Genomic DNA, 16,534 nt, shown 5'->3' on the forward strand with positions numbered 1-16,534 from the left:
AGTACCAAAAATATACACAAATATTACTTCCTGTGTTAATCTTATAACACCTTACAGTCAGTATCAAACTTACAACAACTGAATTGCAGATCTTAACACTAAAGCAGCGAGGACCGTTTATAAAATCTGAGAATCTGTGAGGCTGTGGTGGTTCGTTGTTTTACAGCATGTTATTACATTTATTTTACGAGGACTTGCAACTCGGTACTCTATAAAATACTTTACAAGGCTAGAGTATGACATACCTTATGACGAAATTCTGCAAGATTTTAAACTGCTGGGATCGTTTGTTAAGCTATCAAGGGTGAGGGCTGGCACTGAAATAAATGTATGTATTAATATGACCTTGTTAAAAAAAAGTATTGGTTTAAAACATGTTGAATGCAGAATATCAATGCATCTAAGTGTAAGATGAAAATAATTTCTTATCTTATTTTTAAGAGTACAAATCAAACATACCGTTATAAGCGGACTGATTTACTCTCTGTATTAGTAAATATGATCACGTGATTCATGCAACCAATCACTGAAGATGAAGGCAGCAAAAATACTATGGTTGTTCAGAGGCAAGGTTTCTGAAACAGAGTAACGGTTTATATGAGTTCGAAGGGATCCAAAAATGTCGACTAGTTCAGCTCTCAGTTGCTATTATGTGGACTCTATTATGGGGCACGACACGGAGGATGTGTACGGAGCGCGTTATGTCCAGGGTTCACACACCGCGCCCTCGAGGCCGTCAGGTGTGGTGGAAAATGCGGACTTTTCCTCGTGCAGCTTCGCTCCCACGTCAACCGTGTTCCCTGCGTCCTGGACCTCGGTTCATCAACCATCTACTGCTGCTGTGTCCGGAATTTACCATCCATACGTTCACCAGACCCATCTTTCAGACAACAGATACGTCCGCTCCTGGATAGAACCAGTCTCAAACCATATCTCTCTATCGGGGTTCCACTCTAGTAGTCGGCACAGCGGCACAAAGACTGAAAGTTTACCCTCGAAAAGGACTGAAAGCGCGACGTTTGAAAGAGAAACGCCGGTGATTCCCGAGTATAGTTGCAACGCTGTATCCGAGAGCGTAGACAAAGCGACTGAAGAAACGGTTGCAAATGATATTTCGAGGCATGATGAACCTAAAGACGAAAAACAACAACAACTTGACCCAAGTAAGTAAAATGAATTGCCCCTTGATTTACAACCTTCCAACTGTCCCAAACTGGAGGCTTTACAAACCTATAAAAGTGTCCGGGCTCTTACCACGGGCCGAAATATTGCCTTCGTCTGTATAGTGAGAATGCTATATATATATATATATATATATATATATATATATAGCTTATTGATACAAATAGTTGCATTCACATACACACAATTTTTTATGGATAAATATTAACGTATAGCTAGCTCCCTTTGATATTGCCAGTCTAATCAAGTGCTCTAATCAATTGTGGACGTAAAGCTTATTTACGTTTTTTTTTTTTTTTTCAGGCAACCCTGCAGCAAACTGGATCCATGCGAGATCAACAAGAAAGAAACGTTGCCCGTACACAAAATATCAGACTCTGGAATTAGAGAAGGAGTTCCTTTTTAACATGTATTTAACGAGGGATCGTCGTTATGAAGTTGCACGAATCCTGAATTTAACAGAACGGCAGGTTAAAATCTGGTTTCAGAACAGAAGAATGAAAATGAAGAATATATATAATTCAACAGAAGATATGCCATATATATGTGAGTTATTATGTGAGTGACTTGAAATGAATGGGTAGCGTATTCCACAATAAATTATACAGTAGCTTGGCTTAAAACGTCTAAAATCGGTTTCCTAGCACCATCATTCAGGATCTGAGAATTCAGTGTCCTATCTTTCAAAGTAAAATTCAGCGTCAGAAGTTACTTATCCTTATTCATAAAAATCCTACCACTAAAATGTCTTATAGGAAATTAGGATATGGTTCGTGGTCTGATCAGTTTTGAATGTGAACTTTAATTCTGTCCATAATGCATGCAAAACCCGCTCTTCACCTTCATGCAGCCACATGTAATAATTTACTGTGCCGTTAATTTCTCTTTTTTAAATTGGTCATTACGTACAATCTCATATTTCTAATCTCTCGTTTCAAAACTAGTGTTTTTCTAGTTGAAGCTCTTGCTGGTGTGGTAGATGCATCAATACATCAGTGTTGTATAGTGAATTTGGGTGTAGACAAGCTTGGTTAAATACTCTACTCGTGCACCTACTGTGAAATTGTTCTCTTTTTACACCGTTTTACAAATAAATTGCATATTCGACTGCACACTGCTATATGTACAGGCCTTTTAAATAAAGGTTTGTAATAAATACGTTTTTATATACGGTGCTACGACCTGCGACAAGACTCATTTTGATTCATGCTGAACACAAAATACAGATTCATTGTTAGGTAATATTGAAAAAAAAAGTTTATGATTAGGAAAAGGTGTTGCAAAGAACCCCAATTTATCGTCAAACCTGTACCAAGAATTGCTTTAGAGCAGGAAGAAATTGGGTCCAATAAAGCTATAGAAAGAGCCAGACGTCTGGTCTAAATGAGTTTATGGTATAGGACTGTAATTGCTCTTCTCTTTGAAACTAACCTCACTGGTTCTTTGTCTGTTACTTGCACACAAAAACGTAGACACTTCTACGGGGCGTCTGGTCGATGTATTGATGGTGAGACTAAAGCGCCATCGACCCCCCCAGTACACTGAAAGTCACGTTTATTCACGAAATGCATCTCTACTCTACAAACCTTAAAGCTGACAATCGTTTGGGGTGTTGCTATTACAACAAAATGCAACAGGGATGTTTCCATCTTAGAAAAAAGGTCGACATAACATCCAATTATATACTTATGACAAGCTGAGTAGAGGTAAAATATCAGCGTCTAGCTGTCATGCATTCGTTGCATCACCTATTTTTCATTCTGAACAAATAGACTTCAAAATATATTTAAATGCATGGGAACGTGACTGCAAAAAAGAAACATGTATGTATCCCGCAATTTTCAAAGAATGCAAGAATAAACAGGGGTGCACATTATTGCCACTAGAGGGCATAGCTGTTCTGTGAAAATAAAGGGCTGCGCGTAGCTGTGCACATTTATTTACAGGAGCTTAATCGGATATCAAAACAGGGCAACTACTGGAAAATTAGTTACATTCGAATTTGCTTCCAGAAAGTTAATATTTCGGGACAAACATATGCGCTCAGTTCTCCCATGGTTAAGGTGCATCCGTATTTGCAGGGTCTGTTTTGAATAATACTATATATGGGTTGAGAAAGGACAAGGAATTTGGCCATTGGGCATGTATCTCAGTATGGAGCACTGTGTGGGTTAGTTATGGCTAAACAGATAAATGTATGTAGATGACATTTGTGGATAGAATTTATTATATTATTACGATTTGGGGGTTCCGGGCTCTCTATCAAATGTGTATTTGCTTATTATATTAATAATGACCCATAACAATTGGGCTAAAGGAGTTTATAAGGTAGACTACTAAGTGAGGTTACTACAGTTTATTTCACTTTACGTTCGCTTTAACATAATGTTTCTTTCCTTTCGACTAAAAGTGCAATACAAATGGAATCATCAGGAGAACATTTAGAAATGAAAAGTAAAAATGTCGCTTTACTCAAAACAGCATACAGCAACATATATAAATGTAACAAAGCCGTTTGCTTTATTTGTTTTAAGCAATAACGCACGATGAAAAACAAAATCAACTACAAACTAAATCTAGTTTTAAATATTTATAGATTTGTTGTTACATCTGAAATGTTAACACTTTTCTACATATGATGTTGGTAATTCAGTGTTTCAACAAAACAACAGTTTCTAATAATAACTCTTCTTCTTCTTCTTCTTCTTCTTCTTATTATTATTATTATTATTATTATTAATAGTAGTAGTGGTAAATGAATACATGCAAATGCAATGAAAGCAGTAGGCCTACAAACCGAAAAAGCACAGCATTCCGCTGACTCCAAACATAGATGGAAAAGAGCAAAACATACACTTAATGTAATTTTCCTTTCCTTCCTCTCCCTCCCTGTCTGTCATGTGATCTATAACTAAAAGCAAACCTGTTTTGAGGCATGCTGTAGCACCCTGACTGCAGAATTTGGCTGTGGGCCTGTTCACCAAATAACATCAGCTCTCAATCACATCTGATTCCACTGGCATTTGTAACGATCTGACATCACCAACGAGTTACATAACACACTGGACGAAGTATTTTCTCCTGCGGATCAACATTTCCACAAAATGCTGAACGGAAGGCATGTGATGGCGTATGGCGACGGCCAGCACTGATGCAATAATTGTATCTGCTCGGGAAATCTGCGACACGGAGCGCCAGTTATCAGTCGAATCCTGGTGGAATTACGTGTCACTGCGACCGCTCTAAATTTTACGCACACGATAACTTTCAAAGACAGCGGGTCTTTACGACACTGCGAGAGGCCGGGTCGCTACAATAGCCTACCGAGCCTGTAAATCGTCCGGTATAGTAATACTGGCTCGGAACCAGCGTGCCTAAATCAGCGCTCGCCTCCGTCTCAGATGTTCCCTTGGATGAGACTTCAAGGTTGTCGGGCATAAAATCTGTTTTCAGATTACTGTAGCTTCCCTTTGATTATAACGGCGTTCCCTTTCAAGACCCCCCCAACCACCACCACTACCATCACCTCTCCATACCTACCCCGTTATTCCATACAAACCTGAATTCAATTATATATTTCTGAAAGAGATATGTCTGTCCTTAGAAAAGAGGAATATACACGTACCCCGAGTGAAGGTATTTATGTATTTATTTTTTTTATTTGTATGTATTTTTTGTTTCATTTATTAATTTTAGTTTTAATTTTGAATATTCAGAAGCACTTATGCACGCAAACATTCTATTTTTTTCCTGAAGTGATATACGCAATAAATAAAACATGGTGATTACAAGCAATGGTAATAAGCCCGCGTTAAAAAGCTGCAGCTTTTAACTGATATATGAGCCCGGTCTCATGAAAATGCGTATAAATAGTACGCCAAATAAAAACGAAAACTCGTGGTAATGATACGCAAAAATTGACTTTGGCGTGCATATGATGCGCATGTGTTTGGCGTGCATATAATACGCAGTTTTCGCGTACATATGATACGAAATTTGTTGGCGTGCATATGATGCGCAGTTTTCGCGTGCATATGATACGCATCTACCCCTCAACCCTAAACCTACCCATCGCGTAGCATATACAGGCCAAAGTCAATTTTTGCGTATCAATACCAGGAATTTTCGTTTTTATTTGACGTACTATTTATACGCACATTCATGAGATCGGGTTGGATACATACACATGACGCTAAATTCGGTTTCTTTAAATGATAATTAATTTACTCTAAAATAAATGTTTAACAAAAAACTGAGAGTGTTATTTGATGTTAAATTAGCAAAATATACATGCATAATTAATTTCATTAATTTTTATTTTTTATTAGCCTATATATTATTCGTGTTAACAATTTTGCACAGAATATATAAAATCGCGATTTCTGTATGCAAAACCATAATGTTAGCCTGGCGTCTACAGCTCTTCTGACACCTCCAGCCTCAGAACTGATAGCAGTCCTTTTGACACACAAGGAGAAACAAAAAACATAATTAGTGTTCAAATAGACACACAAACAGAAACACAGGCAAATTATTATTTTCTAAGATTCTCCCAATCTAAATAGCGAACAAATGTATGAATCGATGCTTTGTTGATCAAAGCACATTATGAGAACCATATTCAGAACTGTGTATTTCTATTGTCGTTTATAAAATGTATAAGTTATGCAATGATCAACTATTAGTATCAATTATTATTCAGTTTAAACAAAAGTATTACAATAATTTCATACACTTAGCTTCAAAATTCATCCCTTATTCGTAGCGTACCTATTATCTAATATTATGCATTGTGAGCATTAAAGTAGATTTAAGTAGACCTAGTTATTACACATACAATTTTTTTATTGGTAGTCGGTGCTTACTTTTCTAGGCTAATATGATTTTATAGCTACAATTATGTACATTTCTAGGTAGGCCTAAATTAAACTCAAACTAATTCAATTATTTTACATATTTTATACTTACAAAACAACACAAATTAACAACATTTTAGCGTGTCTTTACAATTTCTCTCTCTGCCTGCCTCTCTCCCTCTCTCTGTTTTGCTGTCTCTCTCACACACCCACAAACACACTCTCTCTTAGCAGATGTCTGTGACTATATTTTCTTTGCTGAGGAAGTGCAGCTGGCTCAGTCATTATGCGCAAAATACTAGAGGCTTTGCGGCAGCCCAGATTCCTTTTTGTTAGAGACAATTTACAGCTTTGTAATAGATCTTTTTATGGGCCTATTTCGTCTGTCAGTGGATGCCACTGGTCATGTGCAAGACGCAAACGTCTTCATGACCCCTTTTCCTGATTTCCCAAGCGATTTTCCCACTACATTCTGTGGCTAAAGGCTCCGAATCCAAAATATACCGTGTACTCATATATTTAAATATGTATTTTTTTGCAGTGTACTGTTATCTGTGTTAGAGATCGAGAAGACAAACTCAAGGCTTTGGTAACGTGCATGACCGATTACGTATGTTGTCAGATGCTTCGGGTGTTACAAGGGTTGCATTTCTAAACAGAGCAAGCAATACAGTACTGGACGACTGATTTGAAACAAGCTTCATAATATTCACCAGCAGCGCGGGAGGCAAACATGGATTACAGGGCTTTGTTTGGTAAGTTTACATTTCATTAAATTGAAAATGCTGGAAAATATATGCTATAGTCAGGAGCTACAGGACCAGCAGGTTTTTGGTTTGCGATAATAATTTCAAATTGTGACAACAGCATAGGCAGGCTGATAAAATCAAACTCACAGGGTATTCACTGTTTTTGCAATTAAAAGAAAAAATAAATAGTACATTTTGAGTAGAGACAAGGCATCCTTTTGACAGGCCGCTGCAGAGGTATTTACAACCTCACTGCAATGCGGCAAAAGAAGAGAGAGGAGCCTACAAACGAGTTAACCGAAACCAGAGCAATACCCACTCATATAAACATTAAATTCAATTACTTTAGAAAGCACTTCATCTCAGTATTTTTTTTTTAATTGCAATTCAAACTTGAAATGCTAGTAAAGAGTTTATTTTAATATTACATTAGAATTATATATATAATTCTCCTAGAATAGTTTAAAATTATTTTCCCCGGTTGATAATCATGCAGTGTGCATTGTCGTTAATTTATCTTTTATAACCACATAATTTAAAGTGTTGCCTTTTCAAAAAACAGATCGCATTATATTAAATGTCCTAAAAAAAGTGCATAATGTAGGCCTAGGCTGTATTGTGTATTGACACATTATTTGAATAGTGATGTGATATTCAAAGTATAGGCTACATACAATATAGTTATGTAAGCACTTCTTGTAGTTTCTGTATGAGCCGCTATGCAAAAAAATAAATAAAAATAAAATAATAACGAGGAACGTTTGGCACGTACAGAACACCTAGGCAGTGTCTGCTTTGGTCGGCAGGCGGTGCTGTTGTCTAACACTCTGGAACTTGCTTGCCCGCTATCTGCAGCTTTGTCCTCGAGGTCATTTCCTGTAACTGTGATTGGTTGTCGCAGTCATGTGACACAACAGTCACACAGTTCTCTTATTAACTGATAAAAATGCTTATTTTTAGAACCAAAAACAATACTTTCAGGGTCTCTGTGAGAATGGTTGGAATTATTTAATATTTTATTTAATTATTGATTGTTATTTTATTTTATTTATTTATTTATTTATTTTTCATTTTCACATGTCAGCATTTTTTTAAATGTTGGTTTACAAACAAAAGTTGGTTTACTTTTTAATAGTTTCAACATTACAATCATATTACGAGCAAAAATATAATAAAAAATACCCAAGATATTTAATTGTAATGTGAGTTCGAAAATCCCGAAACACTCACAGTTGACTGCCTTGTACACATTCCATGCCCTTGAATAATCTGTGAAATGTTTTGAATTATCAATTCTATCAATTCAACTAATCAGTTGACTTTATATTCATCTGGATAAATATAAAGAGGGGACACTCAGAGATGACAACATTTATCTTACCAGTAAATGTTACTATAATACGCAGTGTACAGAAACTTTCCCAATGGCCATTTTACATAAATCGACAACTCGTCACATGGCGCTAATGTTGGATGTTTTTTTTTTTTTTGTCCACTCTCTCTCACCATGGATGTATTTTGAGTGTATTTATTTATTTTTTAAACTACCTTAAATTTACAGTCAGAAAAAAATGACCCCATTAGTTCACTCGTCAGATTTCAAAAACACCTCATTTATCCTAGAGCGAACTGTGGCAAAATAACATGCAGACTTGAGCAACGCCTTGGTTAAGAAATACTACACCGAATTATAATACTTGGATAAGAACTACTACAATAAATATTTGCCAAAATATATAGCAGACATTAGTCTACTAGAATAAGAAATAATTTCGACAGTGTATTTTTTTCCCCTTTGAGTGCAGTGAATGCTAATTCAACCCCGTGTCTTTATTTCCTCCTGAGATCAGAATAATCACCATTATTGAATAAGTGCAACTTTCAGGATTATTTATGGCACCCGCGCGCTGTCATGAATGGCTGTGGGGAAGCACGTGATGCCATTAAACTTTGTTTTATGGCCAGGGAGTTGACAAGCCAAAATATAATTCACATTGTATATTAGAAAGGTCGTTCAGACGGTTTAGAAACGATCCCAGTATCGCCGCAGAGGAAAGAGGCTCCACGTTTGTTTTGATCATGGATATACAAACTTGTCGATACGCTTTACGTGATACGCCTGCTTCTGGAGGTAAGCGTGTCCTCAGTACGTGTCACTGAACTTGTGCGTGGTTGAATTGTGCCATAATGTTTCATACTGTGGTTTCATATAGTCAGCTTCCAAGCCAGCGCTGATTAGTTTCTGTGATCTCCTCTTGTGTTGTTGTGCACAGTTTTGGGTGGTTGGGTAACTTTGGAGAGAAAAAATAGGTTGTAATGGAGGTGACGTAAATGTTATGCAGTAGTCCGGTTTTGGTGCAGTTGTGGCGCCACGTTATGAAAGATTGCTTCCTTAACTTTTCACTGTTTAGCTTGTATACATGAAATCTATTATTATTATTATTATTATTGTTATTATTATATAGGCTAAGTCAAAATGCACATTTTTGATACAACGAAGGCAATGCATTTGAATTTATTGCTTTACTTACTCATTATTTTTTTTAAATAATTGTTTTGTTGGATTCCAAGTGTGTAATACACATATATTGAGAGTTGTCTTTTGATTACCGTATTATAAATACGACGAAAGTAATTTAATGTGCGTTGTTTTTTTTGTTTGTTTGTTTTTTGCATTTAACCTGCAAATTATTGTTACTCATTTACACCTGTTGTGTAGTGCGCTTCATCGTGAAAAATAGTGTAGCCTACCGTTTATTTTTAGAGAGAAATTTGTCCAAACGAAAACATCAGTTAGTCGATACACAATCATTCTGGACATAATACTGAACTGTGTAATAAGCAGGTTTTCTGGGTTTTATTGTCCAGCTCTCTAGCGCCCCCAAACAAAAGAAATGGTCAATCTGGCCCTGAACCATACTTTGTACTACTAATTATTATCCCTGAAAAATGGCTGTTTAGATTGATCAGAAAAAAATACAAAAGGACAAAAGTCATGTTCATTAAAGCCTGAATTAAATGGTCTGAATTAGCTAACAACAGCAAAGATATCTAATTTTATGTGCATGTTATAAAGGTAAACAAAATAGCTACACAATTTGGTCACTGTTTTATTTAGTCATACTATTTCAGTTAAATAACTTGAAAGTTATTATTATTTTTTTTTAATGTAAAGTCAAACCTCAATCAGTTAAACATATCTGTGCATTATATAAAGAGAAGGCTAATCAAGATATTTTGCAGTAAACGTTTGAAGAAAATCAGATATTTAAGTGGTTAATAGCCGAACTGTTGGTAATTCCCTTTTAAGTTAAAATGATTTTTACAAATAATTAAATCATTAAATTTTCGATTAATAAAAATTGACGATTCTGCATACAAAAAATAAAAACGGTTCATATCACAGAAACCCCTATGTGCATGCAAATTATCTGAAAAAAAAAAATTCACAAGTAGATATTTTCATTTAAAATCAGAGGTCACAACAACTGGTGACCGTCTCATTGTTTTGTTCATCTGTAACTCGGCTTTGACCCGCCTGAGCAAGTCGCAAAGCAAGGTGAAACACGGGTCACGGTGTCTAACAAAAATAAATGAAATACGCGTAATAAAAATGCACATTGACTGGCTACTCTTTGTAAATATCAAAACATACAAAAATATGAATTAATCCTTTAAAGAAATGTAATATCAAGAATGAATAGCCTGCATAATTTCGAATGTATTGTTAACTCTTTTAAATCGCGTGCCTTTTTGTTCCAAAAAGCTACAATCACCCATGGAAACACAGTTAAGATACAGCTTGTCAAATTAAACAAGATATGTATTTGAACGGCTCATTGTTTTATATGTGAGATTTATGTATAAGATTTATGTTTTATATGTTATATGTATGTGTTTTTATGTTTGATTTATTTCTTTATTTATTAAGAAAAGAATGGCAATGAAGTATAAATTAAATACAAATAAATTGAACATCACTGTTAACCAAATTTAGATGTAACGACAAAAATTGGTAAATATTTTTAAATGTTGAGAGTTCTTGATCCTTACATTTTTAATAGATCCATGGTTTTGGAGTATTGCTCTGGTGACCGGGAGCCAAGGGCCACAGGAGCTGCTTATCAGAGGAGGTCGTGTACTATCCATGAACTTTCCTCCTTTTCCGCTACCGCTGTCGCCTTGCAAAAAATAATGAAACTTTGTGATGTGTGTTGTAAATGATTCGGCTTGACCTCTCGGCCTTTAGCCTTCCTTTATATGCTTCTTCACGTATCCAAACAGCACAGGGATTTAAGGCCACCTGATCAATTTGACTGCCATGACTGCATCTCACAGTGAGTAGAATTTAGCACAAAGCCTTCACACCTATATGCCTGGGTGAATATAATATGTTGTGCTGTATAGAGAATAAAATATTTTTATTAGTGAGATTAGTCACCTTTTATTATATAAATTCAAATTGAGCTGTGGGCCTCTTTGAAGATCCCCCCCCACTGTTAAACATCTGTATTATCAAAAGACTATTAAAAAGCACTGAACCTTTTTAAAAAATCAAATCAAACTTGATCGTAATCTTGGAAATGAATTATACTTAATGAAAAACTAGAATTTTTGAGTCAGAACGGTTGCAATAACGGATTCATTGTATATTGAATTTTAATCTTTTTTTTTTTTTTTTCTCGAAGATGTTTTGTCAGTTGGGCGAATGCATTCCGTCGTCTATATATACCCTGTAGAACCGAATTTGTGTGAAAAAAATGACAGTCACGGATTCGATTCTAGGGGAGTATATGGTCGACGCAAGAACTTCGAATAAAACCACTTGCGTGCAATGGAGAATATGAAATGATAAGCATATAATTACATAATTGCATAATATGATTATATGATTCTGATTACGTGAACTGTCACGAAATGCTTTGATCAGTCGTCTCAACAGTGCTATGTACTGCTGTTTTCACTAAAATAAGTCAACATATTTAACCTTTTATATAGCGTTCAAATCTCAATGTTTGCCTATAAAACAGGACAGAGAGCAATAGTTAATATATATATATATATATATATATATATATATATATATATGAGATAATGTTCTTGTTAATGTTCTTACTAAAACGTTACCTAATGATTAACATATGTGGCTATTCTCTTTTATGTGGCGTTTGATTATTGATTGGCGCGGCGCATAGATGGCGAACCAGGGCGCCCTATACAGCGAGCTGAAAGGATGAGAAGCGCTGGAATGATGAGACTCCAGTAACTTCTGAGTGACCTCTACATGACAAAGACGGTCTCCATCAATTGTCTGCTGGCTTTATGTGACTCTTTTTGTGCCCTGAGCCGTTTTTTATCTTTTGTCTTGTTTTGTTTTTACTAGGTAAAAAAACCCTCGCTTGGGTTTGATTTAGCTTGGTTGGATATTAATTTACCAATTGGGCCACATATATGTGATGCAAAGACATGTTTTATATGATATCACGAGATGTGTAGTAAGCAGGGATCCTCCCATGTGATATTGGGCATTAGCAACTGGGTCTCAATACACAAATATTATTTATTTATTTATTTATTTTTACACCGACCGGGTATTTAATCAATTCAGTTTCATATTATATCGTTACTGTCCTAATTGACAGATAATGTGAAGTTTGTGAAATCAACTACTAGGTGTGCACAGCTTCTTCTCGGTTGATGAAGTCCCTCCACCTCGATTGGCCGAGCTGGTCACATGGTAACCTAACTTTATTCAGTTGACAGCAAGTAGGAGGGCTTTATGGAGGGAGAAAAAAGACAACTCCAGAAAAATTAGTATTTCCTACCTTCAGAAATTAATGGCCATGAGTTCGTACATGGTGAACTCCAAGTATGTGGATCCCAAATTTCCTCCTTGTGAGGAATATTCTCAGAACAGCTATATACCTGAACAGAGCCCAGGCTACTACAGTCCGTCGCAGGACACTGATTTCCAGCATCCCGGAATCTATTCACGGTCAAACTACTCTGAACAGCCTTACAGTTGTAACACTGTCCAGGGCTCGTCGGTGCAGCCGCGGGGTCATGTGCAGGATCAAGACAGCCACCCTAGCCCTTATCCCGCACAGACAGAGCAGTGTCCTGCGGTCCAGATATCCGGACCGAGGACTTGTGGACAACAACAAAACACAAAGAGCCAGAACGGGATATCAGCCAAGCAGCCTGCTGTAGTTTATCCATGGATGAAGAAAGTGCACGTTACAACGGGTAAGATTAACTCTCTTTGCTGTCTGCTTGTAGGCCAGCCCTATTCTGCTGTTTTAGTCACAGTTAAAATCATTCAGTGAAATATTTATAGGTTCCTCTGAAGGGGCCGCCAATTACACCAGCCATAAATTTTTATTGCTTGGGAAATAGGCCGCTAGCTCTGTTGGACACTATTGCAGTACTGAGAGTCCACTTGGCCCAAAGCTTTGAACTGAATAATTTAGAAGTGATAAACTTTGAAATAAATTCACCGAAACTGAAATTATACCAGAAATTTAAGTAAGTGAGTAAGTTTAAACACAAGGAAGCGAATGGTTGGTTCCTTTTTCCCCCTTCTTCTTCTTCTTTTTTTTTTTTAACGTAAGTGTGTTTTTGTCTTTCACAGTGAACCCGGATTACACAGGACCGGAACCCAAGCGTTCTCGGACAGCCTACACAAGACAGCAAGCTCTCGAACTAGAAAAGGAGTTCCATTTTAACAAATATCTAACAAGACGGCGTCGCATTGAAATCGCGCATACCCTCTGTCTCTCTGAGCGACAGATTAAAATCTGGTTTCAGAACAGAAGAATGAAATGGAAAAAGGATCACAAACTACCTAACACGAAAGGAAGATCGGCGTCAGCTGGAAATCAGCATTCACAACACGCTCAGAAGGACAACCAGACAGAGATCACAACTTTATAAGTGGATATCTCTCCCTCCCTCCAGATGTACAGATGAACTGTATGTAATAGACAATGCTTCTTTGACATTGCATGGTAGCGAATCATGACATGTTGGGTACAAGTGCCAAAAACTGAGAACCAGAAGCACACACCATGACTAAATGCAGCATAAAAGCTGCTATGCGTTAAAAAAAAATTTCAATTTCAATATTTCCAGTATTGTAACCCTTTGTAACTGAGGCAAAAGGGATATGAGGCATCGAATGATGGTTCAAGTGCCACCACGAGGTACAGTAAAACGTTAGAAAGCTCACGCTATTTTACACAAACTTGCCAAATTTGTTTCAGAGCATGGTTCGTTTTAGTGGCACTATTCACACCTTTTTTAAATATCTGTATATCAACAGTTTCCTCTTTTTAAACGCATTATGGCAATTATGGTCAATTTATCTTAACTTAATCATTAAAGAGAACTTAAGTAAGTAATGTCCAGCATATAGTAAATTACGAATGTCTTTTTTTTTTGTACTAAAGTCGACTGGGTGCAAGTAATAAAAACAAAATCAAATTAGTTAATAATAAGGAAAAAAAATCGTTGCCTGGGAAATTCATTTGTAGACTGAAAAGCTGAAGAAATTTCCTTCTGAACCTCGTTTACTGTGCGCGCCTCATTAATGGTTTACTTTCTAAAAGATTATATTTCAGTCAAGCAATTGTATCATGTTCATGTAATTTTTAAGAATTTCGTTATAGACGTTTCTCATTTGTTTACTGCAGCTTTTAAAAGTGTCCTATTTAATCGAGAAATATGTCTCTTTTTGACACGAATATTCCATGCCTTATAATCCACTATAAATCTCGCCCGTCATCTTTATAAACAATTTAGCTACAATTGCAGAAGCAGTATTTCTGTCTTCCAGATGTTACCTGAAATTCTTGAAAAGCAGCTTTTTATTTTGCATTTTAGATACACGTTTAGCCCTCAAGATGTTTGAACCTTCTATTTATTCAAATGTAATGTTAAAAGCTTTATGTTCTACGTGAACGTAATTATCCGTTCAATAATGATCAAATTCAGTTTTGAGTTTTTGAGTTCTTAAATATATATGTATATATTTCTGTATATTGTGCATATTTTTTACAGGCATATTTTGCAGTAATTAAATATTATGCAGAGAGCTTTCACTCAAACTGCGTCATATTGTGTTGAAACTAGAGACGTAGAAAAAAAGAAAACACATTTTATCAAGCACTTTCATATTATGTTATTTTTGAAAGGGGATTGGTGTTCATTTTGAAATGGTTTTCCAACAGTGATTAAACTTAGACGCTCTGCTATCATTGTGGTGTCTTTGTCTCCTTGAACAAAAACACGAGGCATACATGCATTGCGATGGAGTCTTCACACAGAAGCCTTCACGTTGAGAGCATGAAAAGGTATTTTTACAGAAGTTCAACAAAAGCCTTGCGGGCAGGTTCATCCGGAGGACACAGATTCTGTTGCATTAGACGCTTTTGAGCCGCGAGCACTGACCTCTACACTCCTGACCTGATGGACCTTCAGCCGGTTCTCTCAGACGCTTTTTGCACACAGATGCACCAATAATGTGTGCGTGTGGAGAAGGGGTTTCTTTTTGGGAAAAAAAAAAAAAAAATCTGCAAGAAATATTATGTACTGAATTAATATTTGCTTGCCTTACACGGTAAAGCCACGCCGTGTAACTTAATTTGTACTTTATCCGTTTCTGCCCGAGTCCTGCATATTAAAATCATGGTTATGCTGTACAATGATTACGATAACTGTGAAATTACAAATCGTAAATAAACCTCCATGTGTTTTTCTTCATCAAGCAAAATATCATGTCAAAGCATTATTGATAAACCGGAAGATATCCATTTTGATATCCGTGTATTATAAAAATAATAATAAAAAGTTTTTTCCGCCCTTCAAAGAGAATTATGAGCAATCATTACTAAGGTTATTGCTAAATAGCAACAGAGTTTGTATTATTTAAATATTAAAGAAAATTTTCAAAATTTATCAAAACAGGTTTTGATCTTTTTTTTTATTTTATTTTTTTTTGTTCTCAGTGTGCCAAAAATGGTTGTCCATCAGCACTGAAAATGTTTGTGCGTGTGTGTGTGTGTGTGTGTGTGTACTACTGAACCATATTGTGGGGGAAAATATGTACCCAGAAGTGAGGTTAACATGACAAATTCTCTCAAAACCTCCTTTCGGAGGCGTCCTCATTTGTAAAAAAAAAAAAAAAAAACAGTCTATAAAAATAAGATATAGAGGCTTTTAAAAATGGTACAAATGCTGAACATTTTCTGTTAGGGTTAGGTTATAGTTTTTATAACTAGCTGTATAAAAACAATAGAAGTCAATGCAATGTCCATATTTAGCCAAGTAAACGTGTGTGAAAGAGACAATATACTACTACTACTAATTTTAACAGGTTTTTTTTTTTTTTGTGCCGTAAATGTGTGTAAATAGGCTCTGTGTGTGCGTGTGTGCGTGCGTGCGTGCGTGCGTGTGTGTGTGTGTGTGTGTGTGTGTGATTTAATGTTACCAATGCTTTGGCAATGCAAATACTTTTTTTCTGTCAATAAAAGCCACTTGAATCAGAGAGAGAGAAAGAGAGAGAGAGAGAGAGAGAGAGAGAGAGAGAGAGAGATCATAAGAACAGCAGTAAACATCTCCAGGGAGGACCAAATGTAAAGTTTATTTCAGGCGAAACATCTACAAACATCTACCTTACAAACATGCATGTGGAGTAGTTCTCTGATAACGTTTTACATCAATTACATTGCTGAAAATGAGATTAATTAA

General features: G+C 36.1%; 2 protein-coding genes across 2 annotated transcripts; both read left to right on the forward strand.

Moving 5' to 3' along the window:
• Positions 1-549: 549 nt before the first annotated feature.
• Positions 550-1,846, forward strand: hoxd9a (homeobox D9a). Its single transcript, XM_016535211.1, has 3 exons — positions 550-1,163; positions 1,486-1,728; positions 1,827-1,846. Exons 1-3 carry the CDS (start codon positions 620-622, stop codon positions 1,844-1,846), a joined length of 807 nt encoding a protein of 268 aa, XP_016390697.1. The 5' UTR covers positions 550-619.
• Positions 1,847-12,541: 10,695 nt separating this feature from the next.
• Positions 12,542-14,675, forward strand: hoxd4a (homeobox D4a). Its single transcript, XM_016535230.1, has 2 exons — positions 12,542-13,033; positions 13,419-14,675. Exons 1-2 carry the CDS (start codon positions 12,625-12,627, stop codon positions 13,718-13,720), a joined length of 711 nt encoding a protein of 236 aa, XP_016390716.1. The 5' UTR covers positions 12,542-12,624; the 3' UTR covers positions 13,721-14,675.
• The last annotated feature ends 1,859 nt before the right edge of the window (positions 14,676-16,534 follow it).

The sequence above is a fragment of the Sinocyclocheilus rhinocerous genome, unplaced genomic scaffold, assembly GCF_001515625.1.
Source record: "Sinocyclocheilus rhinocerous isolate Xijiao unplaced genomic scaffold, SAMN03320098_v1.1 scaffold1568, whole genome shotgun sequence".
Lineage (NCBI taxonomy): Eukaryota > Metazoa > Chordata > Actinopteri > Cypriniformes > Cyprinidae > Sinocyclocheilus > Sinocyclocheilus rhinocerous.

Bases quoted from the DNA above. Each gene is read 5' to 3' on its own strand.
- hoxd9a (XM_016535211.1), top strand. From the start codon at position 620: ATGTCGACTAGTTCAGCTCTCAGTTGCTATTATGTGGACTCTATTATG. The intron at 1,164-1,485 runs GTAAGTAAAATG...TTTTTTTTTCAG, and splicing joins ACAACAACAACTTGACCCAA to GCAACCCTGCAGCAAACTGG. The intron at 1,729-1,826 runs GTGAGTTATTAT...TCGGTTTCCTAG, and splicing joins AGAAGATATGCCATATATAT to CACCATCATTCAGGATCTGA.
- hoxd4a (XM_016535230.1), top strand. From the start codon at position 12,625: ATGGCCATGAGTTCGTACATGGTGAACTCCAAGTATGTGGATCCCAAA. The intron at 13,034-13,418 runs GTAAGATTAACT...TGTCTTTCACAG, and splicing joins GAAAGTGCACGTTACAACGG to TGAACCCGGATTACACAGGA.